Here is an 18,509-nt window from a genome sequence, read left to right as displayed (position 1 = left end):
AGGATAGTTGAAGTCACCCATCACTACTACATCTCTCCTTTCTGAGTGTGAGATCATCTGTTCTAAAAAGGCCTCAAATATTAGCTTTTGAAGTTCATAGGCTAAATAAGGTGATACAACATGCAGGGTAAGGAAGGTGGTGGTGGTGGTGGTGGTGGTGGTGATGTGTTTTTTAATCCTTAACCTGAACATATTAGGCAAGTGAATTACCAGTGCTCTTACTACCTCTCATTAATCTATGCATTAGGATGAAGATGTGATGAGATGTCCATTTGTAGGCTTTATCTGCACAAAGGTTCCCAGTTGTGTAGACGAAGCCTTTGTGCATTTTATATAGGTTCTTCTTTCAGATGCATGGGATAAAGTACTCTCAGGCACCATGGCCATGGGTAGATGCAGTATTACCCCCCCCCACACACACACACACACATTCAATTAATATATGTGTGAAGAAAGCTTCAACAGTAAGTACAGAAGCCCAGGTATAATGACCATTTTAACAGTGGAAATATTGTATTGGCTGTACTAGAACAGTGATTACAGATAGTTCAGAAATTTTTATGTAACTTTGTTAAACATCATATAATCTTAATAGCTATTAAATTTGTGTGTGTGTGTATCCATGCTATGAACTATGTCACAAGTGTTAAGTAAAATTATTTAACTTTTTAAAATCACAAAATAGATGAATTTCATAATGGGGGGGGCAGAATTTGGGTGGAAATGGGCCTTCTAGTATGTGGTCTGAAACCTGTAAATGGCCAGTGGTGGTAGCTGTTTTGTTTATTCTGAATATATAGCTGCTGTCCCCGTTTAGACAAGTACAGTATATATTGTTTTGTCTAATTTCTAACAGATGCTCCCCAAACTGCAAAGTGGACTGAGCTTCAAACCTTTTTTTTTTTTTTTTTGGCCTAAGTTCATAATCCATTTTTTTTTTAAATCAAGTCAATTTGTTTGCGCATTAGGCAATTACGTAATATGGAAAAATAACATTTGGTTCATCTGCACAAAGGTTCCCAGTTTCATCAAATCTTTGTTGTCTTCTGGTGTCTTCCTGAAGCTTTTTGCATCATTTCTCAGTGCAGAAAATTGGGCCATTTTTTAGAAGCAGCAAAATCACCACAGGTTCTTAGCACTCCTCTCCCATCTTTCAAAAAGGTATAGATTTCATGTGTGCAATGATTTTATTAGGTGAGTTAATCTGTGCAGCACACTTTCACAGTACGTTGTCCAGCACAGTTGTCATTTTATCACTATTTTTTTTAAAGTCCTGTATTTTAAATAGCATTAAACATAGTTATGTACTGTATTTGTAAATTAAAATATTAATGCAGCATTGCTTACTTGAAAGAGTGATATAGTACTAGTTGGTTTTAAGATAACCTTTGCAATCTCTGTTATTTGAGCCATCCTTTTTCTTTTGTATTTTAATTATATAATTCTGATCTAAACCAATCTGGGGGGGCTTCACCCCCCGCATACTATGAAACCCATATACTTTGACATTTTTTCAAAAAATTGAACAATTTTACTTAACATTGTATGGACTGGGCATTTATGGACAATAATTGGGAAGTCACATGTAAATAAATATTTTTGTGCTAATTAATATTTGCAAATCATGAAAATCTTTTAAAATGGTTGTTTGAGTGAATTGGGCCTTATAGAACAGAGCAAGTTGTATACATGGAAACAATGCAATGCCTCTGATAAGATGGAAAATCAGTTGTAATTCTGATTTAGCTTGCAGCTAAAGAACAATTACTAGGTACCATGATATTTCTATGTGCTTTGCCCCAGTATGGTATTCCAGCCTGCTAACAGATTTATACATACTAGAATCTTTATGCTTCCTAGAAGCAAACTTTTAACACTGTCAATAATATGCCCTTTTAATGCAAAATTTTGGAAAATCTTTCTCAAGTATTTATTATAGCTACTAGATTCACCAATACAAATTTCAAATCAGTCTTGGCAGTCCATTGTTGAATAGTAGTTAAATGTCACCACCACCACCCATTACCATATGTGGATGCAAGAGCTGGACAGTGAGGAAAGCAGGTAAGAGGAAGATCAATTCATTTGAAATGTGGTGCTGGAGAAGAGGGCTGAGATGTCAGGATGGCTGCATCCAGAGTGAAAATGCCCTAGATGTAGCAATATGGGACATGGGTGAAAAGTAACCCAAATTCAAAAGGAAGTCGTGATGAGTAAGCAGATTGAAAGGTGCTATGTCATAGGCAGCTGATGACACAAAGGCAGGACATGAAGTCACCAAGCTTCAATATTGGGACGTCTTGGCACATGTAAAACAGGAAAGTGTGTATCACACCAGTAGGGCGTTGGACAAAGACCTCCACCAGTGAATATGTATATAAGGGAGGAGCTGCAATGCCTGTGTGGTGGTGTTGTATATAGTGGATGAGCGGAGCATTTTGTCAGTTGGTGTAAGTAATTGTAAATATCAGAATGAAGATTAAAAGCCTCTTTGAGAGTAACCCGTGTCTGCAGCTTCTGTGGGCGGGAGAAGGAGTTCTCCAGCCTGCATGAACTGTACAGCAAAGCTTTCTGTGGCATGTGTTCCTGGCACAGAGCATCAGCGTGTGGACTTTGGGTCACACATGCACCAACATGGGATTCCATGAACAGCCAAATAAACTAATGCGTCCTAGAACCCTGAAATCTCTCTGGGAACCAAGATTATAACGTTGAGGTTACTGTACTTTGGCCACATCATGAGGAGGCATCACTCATTAGAAAAGACAAAAATGCTAGGAAAGGTGAAATAAGATGAGAGCAATCTTGCATGGCAGATGGATAGACTCAATCAGGGAAGTTACAGGACCTAAACAGAGCGGTTGAGGATAGGGGGTCTTGGAGGTCTTATCCACAGGGTCACAATGACTTGGAATCAACTCAAAAGCAGTTAACAGTGACAACAACAGGTAAATGAATATTTTTAAAAACTCAACTGTTAAGACTTCATATCAATGGCAATATGATGTCTCAGCTAACATTAATTGAAAAATAAAAGGATGCAATATTGGGGGATGGACAGCAAACACAACAAAACTAGATTACAGCTTCTTGTTAAGCAGAGACTCACAACTCACATTTGACCAATCTCCAGGAAGAAATCCTTAAAGATATGACACTGCTGTTTTGCAGAACTGTTCTCAACCACAAGTCATGCTCAACCACCACAGTAATGAGTGAGCAAGATCTTGTAGAGCAGTGATTCTCAATCTGTGGTTTTCCAGGTGATTTGGATTTAAACTCCTAGACGTTACAGCTTAAACAGTTAGTGCTGAGGAAATCTGGCAGCTGAAGTCCCAGACATTTGGAGGACCAGACTTTCATAACCACTTTTGTAGAGAACTGATATATTAAAAGGTTATGGCTGCATCTACGCTGCAGAAGAAGTGCAGTTTAATCTTCCCACTCAGCGCTTTGGTGCCAAAACATCCCAGGATTTCATTGGCTGGAACTATGACAGTTAAAGCAGTATCAAACTGCATTAATTCTTCAGTGTGGCATCTGTTTTCAATAGGTTAGAATTAGATGGAGACATCGCTTTTTGATCACTACCACTATCTGATTTGTCTGAACAAACTGTTAGGACCCACACATCAGAACTTCCTATCAATTACATTTTCAGTATCAATGATATGCAGTTCATCAACTATCTCACATTATTTTGGCTTGTCTGGAAAGAATAGAGAAAATGCCGTTAGACAAATAGGAACTCTCAAATATGAGCATCGAGAGTACAACATATTTCAGTTTTCTTTCTCTTTGAACTGTTTCTGTACCTCATCTCTCCCCCTCAAGATGGTGGCCGGGGGGGGGGGAGGGCTCTCAGTCTTTCCAGGCCAGGCCTCGTCTCTCCCCCTCAAGATGGTGGCCAGGGGGAGGGCTCTCAGTCTTTCCATTAATTAATTAATGTCTATGTTGGTGTTTTTACATCTCCTAATCCCTTCTTGTTGTACTTATTGATTTTTGTCAACCATTCTGGCAATCTTTTTTTCCACTTGCTTAAGACAAGGGCAAAAATCTTTCAGATAAATAAAATGTCCCTTAAAATAAGAACACGTTAACTGAGATTTGATTTCCCCCCCCACATAGTTTCTCAATCTAATAAAAAATAGGGTTGAGTTACATAAAATTTGGTGATGTCGCAGTCTGCCCATCTGCTGTTATGTGTGGGTTTCTTACACGACATCTGAACAAGTATTTATAGTAATAGATTATCTTATAAAATGAAGTATGATAGTCAACATTGTCCCAAATCACCAGTGATTTACAGTGACATTTCAACTCACAAGGTCTGCAGTATTAAGCAGACTTACCGTACTTGAAAATAAGTGGGACTGAGTTTAGCATATTTTGGATTAAAAAAGATTTGGAGTCAATTTTCAAAATTGTTCAGTTGAGAAAAATTAAATGGGGTGAGCTAATATGTCACACTATGCAATCTAAATGTTATTTGCTTGTTTGTTAACATCATTCTATAATAGAAAAATACTAAGACTGTATTCACTGGTAGGTTCTCTTCAACAAGCAGTATTTGGAGGTGGACTAGAATATCTCAGTAATATCAGCCTGGAATTGGGCTGTTCTGGAATTTCTGGTCTGAATTTCACAGCACACCATGATGTTACTAATTTATTTGAAATAGCAGTTACCAGCCTGAGGGCTGATACAGCCCCAAGTATGACTTGCGGGCATCATTGTGTCTGACATTTACAAAACATTTAGCAATCCAAACCTCTGGATTACTTGCAAAGGTTCTGCCATAGAAACCTGTCACAACTTGGAGAACTTTTGAGCATAATTGGGTTCTTTATAACTACAGGCTTAGAAATTCACAAATTTGGTGATGTCTGTGGAGGGGGGAAGCACACATATGTGTGTAAACATATATATGCATGCATACATCTACACAAAACAAAAACAAAGACTGGCCCATAATTGATAATAATAGCAGCTATTAGAATATAACGAGGGCAATCTGAAACATCAGAATCCCTGGCAGTGGCCCAAAAACGAATCTTCCTCAAGGCATTTGGACAATTGCACTTAAATAGTTGCTGCTCTGATTTAAAGAATTGATTAAAGTCTTGGGCTTTCCAGTATTTTATTTACTGTTAATAGCCTGAACCACTCTTGCAACTTACTTGACTGCTTAACTTAAGGGACAACCCAAAACATTTGTGTAAAGCTTTAAGACTGCCAGTGACTGTAAAAGCACATCCTTTTGATTTGCTGAGGAGTTTTTAAAAAATCAGCCTCTGCTGTGTCTCGGGTGAAGTTTGGGAAAGATAATTTTGGAACAACAAATCCCATGGTCACATGGTCTGGAGGATTATGGAAGATAAAGTCAAGAATGATATTTCCAAGGTCAGATTTCAGGATAAAGGACACTGGAAAGATAATCAAAACAGCCAGTGACAGGTTTTGCATACAGGATAGTGTAACGTAAACCCATTCACACTACAGAATCACAATGCTATTATTATAGCCTATGGATTTCTGGGATTTGGAGTGTAGCAAGAAATATTTATAATCCCCAGCCAGAGAGCTTTTAGGCCTCACCAAACTACATATCACATTATTCCATAAGCATCTAAAGTAGAATAATAGTGCTGTAATTATATGGTTTAAATCATGCCCAAATGTGCCCTTCTACAATGTCCACCACCTTTTTCTTAAACAGGAACAGTTACTTACACATCTATGGAGTGATAGTTCTTAATAAGACAACTCCATCTTGCCAGTCTAAATCTGACCTATTTCAATGAATGCCCTACTAATAAATTACTATAGACAAAAGGAATGTTGGAAAGGAATCCTAGAGCATTTCTCAAATTTCAATTTGTCTAAGGTTTATGGTAATTATCTTTACTGTATTGTTTTTTTACCATGGAAACATGAATAATAATAATACAATTTATTTATATTCCTCCTTTTCCTTGCGGAATCAAGGCAGATTACAAAACAAAGGCATCAAAAATACAAAACACACCCCTCATCAAAAACATCACAGCAATATTATAATAATAAAGTAATTATACAAAAAAAATTAAAAAATAAGGAATATAGAGTACAAAATCCAAAATATACAGCACAATACATAGCATAATAATTTAAATGGCAATCCCCGGCACTTCCCTGGCAGCAGAACAACTACCAATATCAAATTAGATATGTTAAAATAACATCACATGGCATAATAATCAAACATAACATAACATAATAAGCAATATAATAATCTCCAACTCTCCCCCGACAACAAAATAACAAACAAGTACAGATTACATGCTTAAAATAGTTATATTATCAGTAATCTCCCTCTGCCTGTTGCCATCTCTCTCCATAGTTAATATACTAATAATAATTTTTAAAAAACCATCCAGCCTTGTGTCCACTATAGGCTGATGATGTTCTCTGGGCTGGTTCAGCCAGGTGGGCTCAGGTGTTTCTGTGCCAATGGGGTGATGGTCTTGGGCTTGGAGCCTACATTTTAAAGGTGCAGCTCTCCTTTAAACAGAGTATGGTTGTGTCAGAAGCATCACACCAGCAACTTATGCAAGACAAATGGGTCATGCCGGTTTAGTGTACTGTGTATTACACTGGGAGCTTTACTGCGGCATAGTTACAGCCTGTCCACAGTATCCTGAATGTCTCTAGAATGAGCTATTCAGGTGGCTATGCAATGATGCAACTATATGTGTAGATGGTAATGATTATGGCTTTAATAGCACTGACCTACCACTGTTTTATTACTGCAACATCCTAGATCAGTAGTTACAGAAAAATTCACCTTCTTGCACAATAAAAAGGTACACTAATGTGTCTTTCACATTAGCCCTATGCACACAGTTTATGGAGGGGAAGCTTTTCCTGGCATGGAAATAAAATATGAAAAAACTTCCTTAAGTTCTTTGTGTGTCAGGTTGTTTTCAAAAGCACATGAGTAGTAACACTGTCATAGTTTTGTAGTTGTGTATGGTATGTACCAAGAACCATATCATCTGGAGCCTGGGTCATTTTCAATCAAAGGATTTTATCGCACAGAGGAAAATCGGGGGTTTAAGGAGTCAATATCCCGGGAAAATTGTGCAATCCCAGTGAAGATTTTCTCACACACTGCAAATAAAGAAGAGTTATCTTAGGAATAACCGGGGAATAACTGGCAACAAATCATTCACAGGATTTCCCCGTAAATGATTTGTTGCTGGTTATTCCCTGGTTATTCCCAGGATAAGTCCTCTTTAATCGCGATGTCGTGTGAAAATCTTTACCACGATCACGCAGTTTTCTCAGTATACTGACTCTTTAAACCCCCAATTTTTCACCATGCGATAAAGTCCAAAGTATAATTTAAAGCATTGCTTTATGGTTGTTAGCAGTCATCAAGGCAGCTTCGACCTATGGCAACCCTATGAACTAGAGTTCTCCGAGTGCCTCTGTCATTAGCAGCCCTGGGACTTGCAGACTCAAAAAAAAAAAAAAAAAAAAAAAAAAGACTAACCAGGAAAGTCAGGAATTTGTGTTTTGTTTAACTGGAACGGTTAGTGTGTCTTTTACTATAATCTTGGCATCTTGCCTACACTGCAGTAAAAAATTTTCATACTGCTTAACAAGAAAGACATCACTTTTTCCTGTTCTACCACCACCACCAGCCTTGGTTTTCTTTGGCATATTTCCTGTTGACCTCTTTGCGAACTCACTGGCATTGTGGAGTCATGGAATTTCTTTTACTCTTGGGATACAAAACCTTCCTCTTCTCTACACCTCAAGCAGTAGCAGGAAACTACACTCCACTGCACTTCAGTCTTACAGCACAAAATTCTCACGACTGGTTAATAAATGAGAGAGTGTATGTGTTTTTGGGTCCTGCTATGTTGTAAGCATTTTCTTGCACCTCACGCTAGATCCATCTTTCTGATCAGTTTTCCAGCTTGATTTTGGCAATGTAAATTTGGCAGTTCTCCAACTCTAAATTATTCCATATTCCATTGCCAAGGAGGGTGTTTTGATGACCCAGCTATACTGTTAAGAACATCATCACAAATGTTAGCTGACATGTGCTCTGTACTAGGAGCACCTTGGGACCTTTTCTTCATGCAAGAATTTATGCAGCTATAAATCGCAAGGTACTTAACTATAAAATGGATTTTCTTTTGAACTCATTTCAGTGAAGTGATATTTGTATAATATACATTTCAAGGAAGTTTGCTCTGCCTTCAGCACATTAATCTTACCTGACTTTATTCAGATACTTAAAATCCACCTGGAACTTCAATGTGCTTTTTAAAGTGAATGTTTAATATTGTTTGTAAGCGAAGAGAATTGGCACATCCAAGTTACAGGGAGACATAGGTTCAAATCACCACTAAACTGTGAGACTCAAGTACTGATCTGTCACTGCCTCTTAGCATAACCTACTTTTCAGGATTATTGTGGGGATAAATTGAGAGAAATTATATCTTCTGCCATGAATCCCTCTGAGGAAAAAACAGCACATGAGAGAACAAGCATGGTAGAAAAGTTTGAGTGTTGGACTAAGACTCCAACAGAAGTTCAAAGCCCCACACAGCCATAGGAACCCTTTGTGGAGTTTATCACATGGGACGAATTTGCAGGTTGTTTTTCAGATGATGTTTGGGGTTAACCCAAAAAGAAAATTGAAAAAAAAACCAACACATTTTCGTGGTGTTTTTCACACAACGCTTGCATGAAAGAGAAATAACGCAAAAATAGCCCAAACACAAAGTCCTCAAAACCAGCTCCTTTTTACTTTCATTAAATTCCAGAAGTACAAAGGAGCTTTCCATTCAGATTATTTCTCTTTCATGCCAACACATCTGACAAAAACACCTGGATTTTAAAATCCTGTTTCTGCATGGGATTTTACCAGTTCACCCTCCATGTGATAAAGCCTTGTGTTTGATTTGTCATAAACTTTAATGGACAGTAACTCGTTTCATAAAATGTGATTTCTCTTTCTCTCGCCCCACAATACACTGTTGGTTTTGCTGCAAAAAACTAAAAGGACTACTTATCCTACTACAGATTTACTTAAATGTATTGATCCAGTAAGATTTGAGCATTGAACTACAACTCTGGAGACTAGGGTCTGAATTCCCGCTTGGCCATGGAAACCCACTGGGTGACCTTGGGCAAGTCACAGTCACTCGGCTTAAGTCAGAAGTGACTTGAAGGCATGCAACAACAACAATTGATTTTAAACTATTTCTCCATTTCTAAATGTGATACATAAATATGCAGTAAACAATGCCATAATGACTCTTTCTTTTTAACGGGTGAATTGTTTTCTACAGTGCTCATTAATTTGGACTAACTTGGCATTTTAGTGCTTCATGCTTTCTGCAGTTAAAATTTCCCTTAATTTTGGACTGGCTGTGTAGGTAACCCTTAGGTTAAGCATTTAAAACTTTAAGCATTTGTTCTACCAAGCAGTTTGTCACCATGTTGTGTTTTACACAGGATTAATGGTAAGATTTCTCATAAGATTTCTCATTGCATTTATCTTTAAAACTGCACCTTGCCTACAGAAAACACAGGTTGATAACTGTGCCTCCTTCTCTTCCTCCTTTTTGAAACTCTAAACAGTAAAGTTTGCTGTTGCACAAAACTTTTTATCTGTTTTTTGTTTTGTTTTGTTTTTGGTAAGTTGCCAGGCTTGATATGCTGAGGAGGGAAAACTATGGCTGCAAATTTCATCCAATGCTGCCAAGAAATTAACATTTTATTGACAGTTTCCTTAAGAAACTTAATTCCTTCATATGATGCTTTTTTCTTTTTTCTTTTTTTTTTTTGTTGCAAATTTCATTTAGTTTTGAAGAACATAAAATATTATAGCTATTTGTTGATTTCCAGTGATATTTTAAATCAAGTCACAACTTTAAACAGTCAAATCATGCAGTCTCCAAAGAGGTATGAGCCGAATAAATCTGTTTTTCAAATCCGAAATAAAGTTCAAACAATAAATTAATAAATGTAGCATATATTTAGAAGAAATGCTACTTTAAATGGTGAAAGATGTCTGTTTGTCATAGATGGTAACTGTCCTTAGCTGCATATCTTGCATTTAGCAAACTTTGCTTCATGATTGGTCGTTAGAAAATGAACATATGCTTAATTTGTAAGTATGGTTGATTAATCACCTACCTATCTCCAAGAAAACACTGCTGTGAGTGGGAGGATATACAAATAATAAGGAATGTATGTTCCTGTTATTGTCCAGATTGACACTCCCAGTCCAAACTAACTTTTGTGGTTGCTTTAAACAATTAATGGATCTTTTAAATGAATAAATGCTAAGGAAACACCATTTCTGGATAGTTTTTGGCATACTGTATATTCTTGTTTTCTTCTAGGGACATTTGCTATACTATGTAAAGTACGTTATGTAAAGTAAATGATGCAGAGTGTAGGTCCTTTATAAAATCCTCAGTTACAATTGTGGAATGTAATTTCTTTTTAGTAGGCTGCTGCTTAGCTATCCTCTAGTTTGTGCTGTTGTGACATGTGCAGAATGCATTTCTGTATACTTGCATATTTTGGCCTGTATCACTGGGGTTCTAAACAGCAACAATCAGAAGGTTCTAAAACTGAATATTTGACAAATCTGGCACTTTGTCCAGTGAGAATGATGTAATTGTTTCTTTAGTCGCTGAACTGTTTGCTCCTGCACTCTGGAAACCTCATCATCTCACCCAGCAGCTATTATGCCAATTCCAGATCAGGGCAGAACTACTGGTAAGTGAAGCCACATGTATTAATTCTTCCAGAGAGGTTGCGATGCATTTCTAATAAGTGTACTATGAAACTGTTACTGTATTGGGATTTTGAAAGAGCTGGAAGTGATTTGGTATCGCTTCTAATTTTAATGTGTCATCAGATCAAGTTATTGTTCGGTGTCTGTTCTGAAAGGCATATAAATACACTTGATGCTTTTCTCTGGATTTATAAAGCAATATTGGTTGAGTTTTGGTTTGGTTCCACACTGCAGTATCAGTGTAGCTGATAACTAATATTACAATTTTAAAGGACACTTCTATTGCTACAGTGTCTAACATTATTTATTTATTTTTGTTTTAGGGAATGCTGCCAGTTTTTTGGAGACAACGGCTTGACATTAAAGGCATTTTTTACCAAGGCAGCACCATTTGGTGTTCTTTGGATACTCACAAACTACCTGTATTTACATGCAATAAAAAAAATAAACACTACGGATGTCTCCGTGCTGTTCTGCTGCAACAAAGCTTTTGTGTTCTTGCTTTCATGGATCGTTCTCAGGGACAGATTCATGGGAGTGAGGGTAAGTGATTAACTATCTCTCTTGTTCAACACCATTACAGAGCCCTGGTGGCGCAGTGGTTAAATGCCTGTACTGCAGCCGCTCACTCAAAACCACAAGGTTGCGAGTTCAAGACCAGCAAAAGGGCTCAAGCTTGACTCAGGCTTGCATCCTTCTGAGGTAGCTAAAATGAGTACCCAGTTTGTTGGGGGCAAATTAGCTTACCGTTGTAAACCGCTTAGACACTGCTTAGGTGGTATGAAGTGGTATATAAATGAAGCTTGTTTGTTTGATTACTATCACCCATAATATTTTAGTATTTTCAGTGACTTCCCTATAGAAAATTATTGTTACAACATGTAGTACAGTATTTAAATTTATACTTTGAGTAGCATTCTCGTTCCTGAGAAATTTGAAGGCTTGCTCCCAAATTAAATTAGTTCCTAAAATTATCATTGTTTCTTATCTTCAATGAGGATGCAGAACTGTGTGGCTGTCATGCATCCCCACCTCATTTGGCTGCACATGCTTCTGATGGGGCCCAGACATACCTTAGTCCCCCCACAGCTGTTTCCCAGCCAAAAGGTCAATCAGAAGTGATGATGTGTCACTTCAAGTTGCCATATTGGCTAAGAAATAGTTGTTGTTGTTGTTGTTAAAAAGGCATTTAAGGCATGTATAGAGGATTGGAGGTGGTAGGTGAGTGATGTGGTTTTATGGTGGTGAAAACCTCCCAAAGATCAAGCCAAAATGGGGAGGACTTGGCTTCTGTGGAAGATGGGGGCATCTGGGACCACATAGGTGAGGTTGCTAGGCTGCATTTGGCTCGTGGACTCCACTTTCCCTCACCCCTAAGGTAGACATTGTTACAGTTTGTTTCTTCTAAAGATTAGCTAATTTATCACTACCTAACAACATGTATATATCTTCTAATGTATATCAGCCTGGATATTCTAGTTCAGTATATAATGGTCCAAATCAGTAGGACATCTCCTTGTGGAATTGCTTTTCTCAGAAGAATGGGGACAGGGAGCTTCCTATGTACTTATTCCCCAATGCCTGCTCAGGAGGTCTGTGAAACCCACCATAGTCATCTTTTGGGTTGCACCAAATGCTTTATATGGGACAGAGAGAAGAAGAGGAAAGTTTTCTGCCTGGTGTGATCTAGGGATAGGATCACTCTAGAGTGAGGGGCAGGAAAGCTACAATCAGCAGGAAAATCAAGGTCCCAGAAGTGGAATTTCTGGCTGCTGGAAGATGGTTTTGCTTTTCCCATGTATAGTGATCTGCATTATGATTGCTGAACTCATAGATGCTTATACTAGGATCAATAAAAATTATGGCAAATAAGAAAATAGGAGACAGCAGCAATGAACAAAATCAAGAAATTAAGCAAAAAAGGACAGAATCTAAGCAAAAATAAAGACAGCTGGTACTGTATAATAGTTGGATAAACGTGAGAGAACTGCAGCACAGTTAGCCCTCCATATCCACGGATTCCTTATCCATGGATTCAACCATCCATGGCATGAAAATATTCAAAAATATGTAAACTCCAAAAAGCAAAACTTGGATTTTGCCATTTTATATAAGGAATGCCATTTTACTACACCATTATATTTAATGGGATGTGAGCATCCACAGATTTTCATATCCATGGCGGCTTCTAGAATCAAACCCCAGCAGATACCACAGGGCCGCTGTAAAATGCACAACTGGTGAGTCAAAATTCAAGGCTCCATAAATTATAAAGGTGGATACTGGATAATAATTTTTCTCACAGATACTCATGTTTTTGTGTCTATTTTTCATTTCTACAGACAAGGTCCAATTATTATTTCAGTGCATTCTTTTCCAGACTTTTGAGCCCTCATGCTTCAAAATACTAGACAAGAAAGGTGAAAGTTTTAGCTCCAAGAGCTCCCAGCTGTAATTCTGTATAGATTTTTCATCTGTGTCTTTAAATATATTCTGACAACTAACTTCAGGAAACTTTTCAAAGAACTTAAATTAGTAGGGAATTGGCTTCCTTAGTCCCCTGAGCAAAAGTACCATCACCCAGAACTCTTTCTGCTTGTCTCAATAGAAAAAGAAGCTCTCCCCTTACCTCATGGGGAAATCTGAAAGAGCTGCTACCGTATTACCATACTAACCCATAAATACGTCGACCTGGAATTTTAGGGTCAATTTTTGGGCATAAATTTTTAGGTGTATAGATGAGTAATATACACTAATTTCCAGAGAGTTAAACTAAGGCCTCATTCCCACTTACAGATAAATCACTGTGCAATCTGAATCGATGTATCAATTTGAAGTTGGATCGTGGTTCCCACTACACTTGCCCCAATTGCATTTTCTGTTATTTTCTGGTACCATAATAACCCACTTGTGGTACCCATTCATCAGTGAAGCAATTCAAAATGAATCGGTTCCAGCTGGCCAAAGTGGAAATTTGAATTGATTCCGATCTGCTTGTGGTTCACACTAGCGCTGAATCAATTTCTCGGAAAAGAAGCGGAAAAAATTAGCATAAAAAATATGCAGGTTAATGGGTCTGGAACATGGCCCCCTTCTTGGAATCGCTTCAGCGATTCGGATTAAGTGGGAACCAGGGGCATTTGAACCGGTTCAAACTGATACATGATCCGATTTAAAAGGTAGTGGAAATGAAGCTCTAATAAACCTTTTTCAGCACTGTTGTTGTTCAGCCAATAGTTTAAGGAAAGACTATGAGGCTAAAATTAGGCACTCTAGTTTGTACTCTTTCTACTTATTTTTTACTTATGTTGACTAGAAGCTGAATTGTCAGAAAATCCAGAAATCTCAAATAATCCTTTCTAAGGAAAAGCGGGTAACGTTATACCTTAAAAATCAATACATACTAAGCATTGTCTGCTTGTCACTGACAGTTTGAGGAAAGAAGCTGTCTGATATATTAGTTTACATTTTAAGGGGATGCTCTGTGGCCTGTTGAGAGTTCAGCCATACATAATCATGACAGATACCAACCATAGTCTGAGGTCAATCTGTCTGCCAAGAAACTGGTCTTTATGTGCTGAATAAAAGGCACATTCTTTTTTCCCTAAGTTGGCAAAGTGTTTGGGTAGAAGGCTATTTTGCTTTTTGCAAGCAAGTTTCATTAAAGTCAATAGGGATCATGGTGCCAATGGTGATTGATTTAATGCTGTAACATTCCTTGAAAAGCTGAATTAACTTCCTTCCTTCTTCTGAAAGACAACCTGATTCAGCCTTACTCTGAGTCAATGGCAAAATCTTGCACAAATTTTAGCAAACACAGACATAAATCTTTGCTCACATTAAATGTGTGCATTCCAAATTGAAGCACTGAACATACTAGACTCGGTGAATCTTGAATGAATTGTCAATTAGTTAATTGTCAACACATAGGTAAATCCCAGTGATTCAATGGATCTATTTAAGTTGAGACTAAGAACAGTATTCAGGTCCTACTGCTCATGTTTGGGTCTGGTTTAAACATGGCATTTATAATGTTTTTATTCAGTTGAGCAGGCAGCTGATATGTTGTCTGTAGCATTTTGGCATTATTCCTGTAAAGACTGCATATCTTTCTTCAGCATAAGAACACATGAAGCTGCCTTTTAATCAGTCATGTTGTTGCTCCTGCCAGGTCAGTACTCCCTAGTTCAGGGAGGAACATTTTATTACAAGCCCCTCCTGCTACCACAACATAATACCTATTCCAGTATAGCTACTACAGTGGGTCCTTGTTATCCGCTGGGGTTTGGTTCCAAGAGCCCCCATGGATAACAAAATCTGTGTATACTCAAGTTCCATTAAATATAATGGCATAGCAAAATGGTGTCCCTTATATAAAATGGAAAATCAAGGTTTACTATTTGGAATTTATCATTTTTTGGAATATTTTCAAGCCATGGATGTTTGAATCCATGGATAAAAAATCAATTGATAAAGAGGGCCGACTGTATAACCATTAGGGGCTTCAATACCCACATTCCTATCTTCCCATCTCCACCACCTGATGTTTTGTATATCATGGACCAAATAAAGTTCTTTAAAATTATTTTAGATTTTTTAAAAATGTACTAATGTATGCAGAAACTACTTAGAAGTAATGGTAGTAGTAGTTGTTGTTGTCATTATTATTTGGTGGCCCTGTTTTGCTTCCAGGTGAGAGGAACGCAGTTATCAGTTCCAAAATTTCTGTCAGAGGGAAACATTGTGAATTTTATATTCATATTTGCTATGTATACATAGGGTGGAAGCCAGTGATTTTTTTTTTCTACAGATGGATTTACTTATATCGGTAAAACTGCTGACTGCCTTTTTCTCCAGCAGCTCCCTATATACCCTTCAGATCGCCTCTTGAGGGTTGGGAGAGATCTTCCTGTTTTAATTTGAGGGGAGGTGTGGAGGGCTACAGGAAGAGGGGAGAGAACAGGAAGATCCCATCACATAAGCAAAAATCCACTTGCACGACAATAGATTATCTAGCATAGCATTTCTAGCTGCAGTGTATAAATCAATATGCTGCTAATGACCATAACATTTTTCAAGAGCACATACCACAAGAACTGTGCTTTTAAAGAATGACATTTTTGCTTATATAACAGGATATGATGCAATCTCTTCATAATTGTTGTGCACTTGTCATTTTTGGATTGTTTTTTCTTAATATTGTATAGCAGTTTGTGCACTGACTGCATTCTTTCAAAAGACAGAAAATAAATTGTTCTTCTGTGTTATATTTCTCTTGATCTTCAAAGAACACTAACACATTGCTTCCATGTATCCAAACAGATTGTGGCTGCTATACTTGCTATTGCAGGGATAGTCATGATGACTTACGCTGATGGTTTCCACAGTCATTCAGTTATTGGAATAGCTCTTGTTGTGGGATCTGCCTCAATGTCAGCTCTCTACAAAGTAAGTATGGTCAAACTCAGTTTGCAGGTGCCAAGCCAGCCTGGTGTGCTACCAAAATGTCCTAAAGTATCTTCATATCAGTTCTTCCAATGGGGATTCCAGGTTCACTAAGTTTAGCACAAAACTGCTGTTCTATACCGGTGTCATTATAGTTGATGCGTCATCTTCTAAAACAAAATTGTTTTGACATCACATATGGCACCACAGTAATTACTGCAAGAGGAGGAACTGACAGAGATACTGAAGGGCCAGATCCAGTAATGGCCTGGGTGCTCCAGATGGAAGTTCCTACTGCTACCCCACCAAAGAGCATTGTGTAGCTAGTTCATCTTTTCTTTTGACAGAGATGTAAGAAGGGGAAGGGGCAAATAGGAGAGTTATAAACAGATGGAAAAAAGAGTGACATCACACGGGACAGTTACAAACTGAAAACATTGTTATTTGTATTTCCTGTAAAATTCCACAAATGATGCAGGACAATTCTCACAAAAAAGTTGGCCTGGAAGTATCCTTCACCATTCTCTACTTTTTTGGTGAAATAGTCCCTTTCACTGTTTTGGAGTCTTGGGAGGTATTTGCTACTAGCTGCCTGGAAAGCAATCTAGAAAATAGTTTAGAAAATCTTCAATGGCTACTCTCTGTGTCAGCAGCAAATAAGTGAGGAGAAAAGGAAATGTGAAAGAGATTTCCTTAACTGTTCTCTCTAGGATGTCTTACATTGCTGACTCCTCAGAGATTATCGGGGGTAGAAGAAGAAGAGTAATGTAATGATGAATGAAAGGGAAGCTTATTGTATCCGATTCTGCTGGGACTGTTCAAAAATTAATCCCACTATTTTCTTTTTTTAAAAATGTATTTGAAAGCTTTCAAAGAAACATTGGCACATTCCAGATGCACAAAAAGTATGTACTAGGTACATACTAGGGTTAGGAAAGGGCGTCCTTTCCGGGTGCCCTAACCCTAGTACGTAGCTAGTACATACAAAATGGTGTCACCCTATACACATGGGCGCTGCCATTTTGACATGCCGGACGCTTAGTGTCCGCATGTCCCCCTGCGCTTGTGACATCACAAGTGTGCCATTTGCGCACTCATGCATCACAACAGTGATGCAAAAAGAAGCCGCTTTTTGCGGCTTCTTTTTCCACCGCCAGGAAGCCTCCCCATTTGGAGGCTGAACCTTCCCAGTGGTGGAAAGGGAGGCGGTGGCTGTAAACCGCCATAGTTTTGTTTCTTTGGTACACATACTTTAGCCATGTTTTTAGGTGTTTCTCATCCACAAAGAATAAAAATAATTAACTGAAAAACAAAAGACACAGAAAGTGAAAATGGCAGTGATTCAGCCTAAATAATGTCTCTCTGATCGGATGAGACCAATACATGGATTCTCTTCCCATTTTGTAACTCCCATACATGCAGACCTAAGTATGTAATATTCACTAGTACAAATAATATAATAGTTGCATTTGTTCAGGAGATAAATACTATACAAAATTAATTGAGTTGCAGGAACTGATAAATATTAAGAATCTATTCAGTTTACACAAAGAAGGTTTATATTCCTACGTTTGTGTAGCAAAAGGCAGACATAAATGCAGTGCACACACCAGGCATTTCCTTCTGTGTTCAGTGGAATAAAATGTCTGCCACCAGCGGGTAGCTTAAAGTCTTAGCTCTAGCTTCTTCTGCATTTGATAGAACTAGTTCTTCCCTTTGCCCTCTCCCCATTTCCTCTCTTCCTGTGATGAAATAAGCACCAGACAGGTTGCCTGTGTGTATTAAAGGAAGAGAAGTTCAAATTCCATGTTAAAATCTTCTGATCCAAAGCTGAGTTCACCCTAATGAGCACATAAATAAGGGCCAGTTCTGTCTGCAGAGCTGCTTCTTTTGCCATTTTGTCTGTGACATGTCTCTCCCCTGCTTTGCATTAAATGAGAATCTTGTTGGGAGAACTAAAATAAAACAGACTTCTAAAAGGTGGGGAAGGGATGTAGATCCCACTGATTGTACAAAGGCAGAAAAATAAAATGGTAGGAAAAAGAATCCAGACTTCCAATACACCAGCAACCTTTCTGAGAGCAGTCAGCTGTACCAAACATGCTTCTTACCAAAGGAGAGGCTGGTTTGTACATTAATATTCCATAAGAGTACCTTTGTAAAGTCTTTCTTTCATGTCCTGAAACAAGTCATCTGAAAAGTTTATGAGAGCAGCTGATGGTTCCTCACTATGGAATTCAATGTAAATAAGCAA

The 18,509-nt window shown here is 38.0% G+C and overlaps 1 protein-coding gene across 2 annotated transcripts in view; it reads left to right on the top strand.

Moving 5' to 3' along the window:
• Positions 1-18,509, top strand: part of SLC35F3 (solute carrier family 35 member F3) — a 156,189-nt gene that overhangs the window by 124,521 nt on the left and 13,159 nt on the right. For both annotated transcript variants that reach the window (XM_042447182.1, XM_042447183.1), the window contains 2 exons: positions 11,134-11,353; positions 16,133-16,258. In XM_042447182.1, the coding sequence (XP_042303116.1) occupies positions 11,134-11,353; positions 16,133-16,258 (346 nt within the window). The remainder of the gene's footprint in view (positions 1-11,133; positions 11,354-16,132; positions 16,259-18,509) is intronic.

The sequence above is a fragment of the Sceloporus undulatus genome, chromosome 1 (assembly GCF_019175285.1).
Source record: "Sceloporus undulatus isolate JIND9_A2432 ecotype Alabama chromosome 1, SceUnd_v1.1, whole genome shotgun sequence".
Taxonomy (NCBI): domain Eukaryota; kingdom Metazoa; phylum Chordata; class Lepidosauria; order Squamata; family Phrynosomatidae; genus Sceloporus; species Sceloporus undulatus.
Note: the sequence above shows the minus strand (reverse complement) of the source record. Positions and strands in the feature narration are given on the sequence as shown.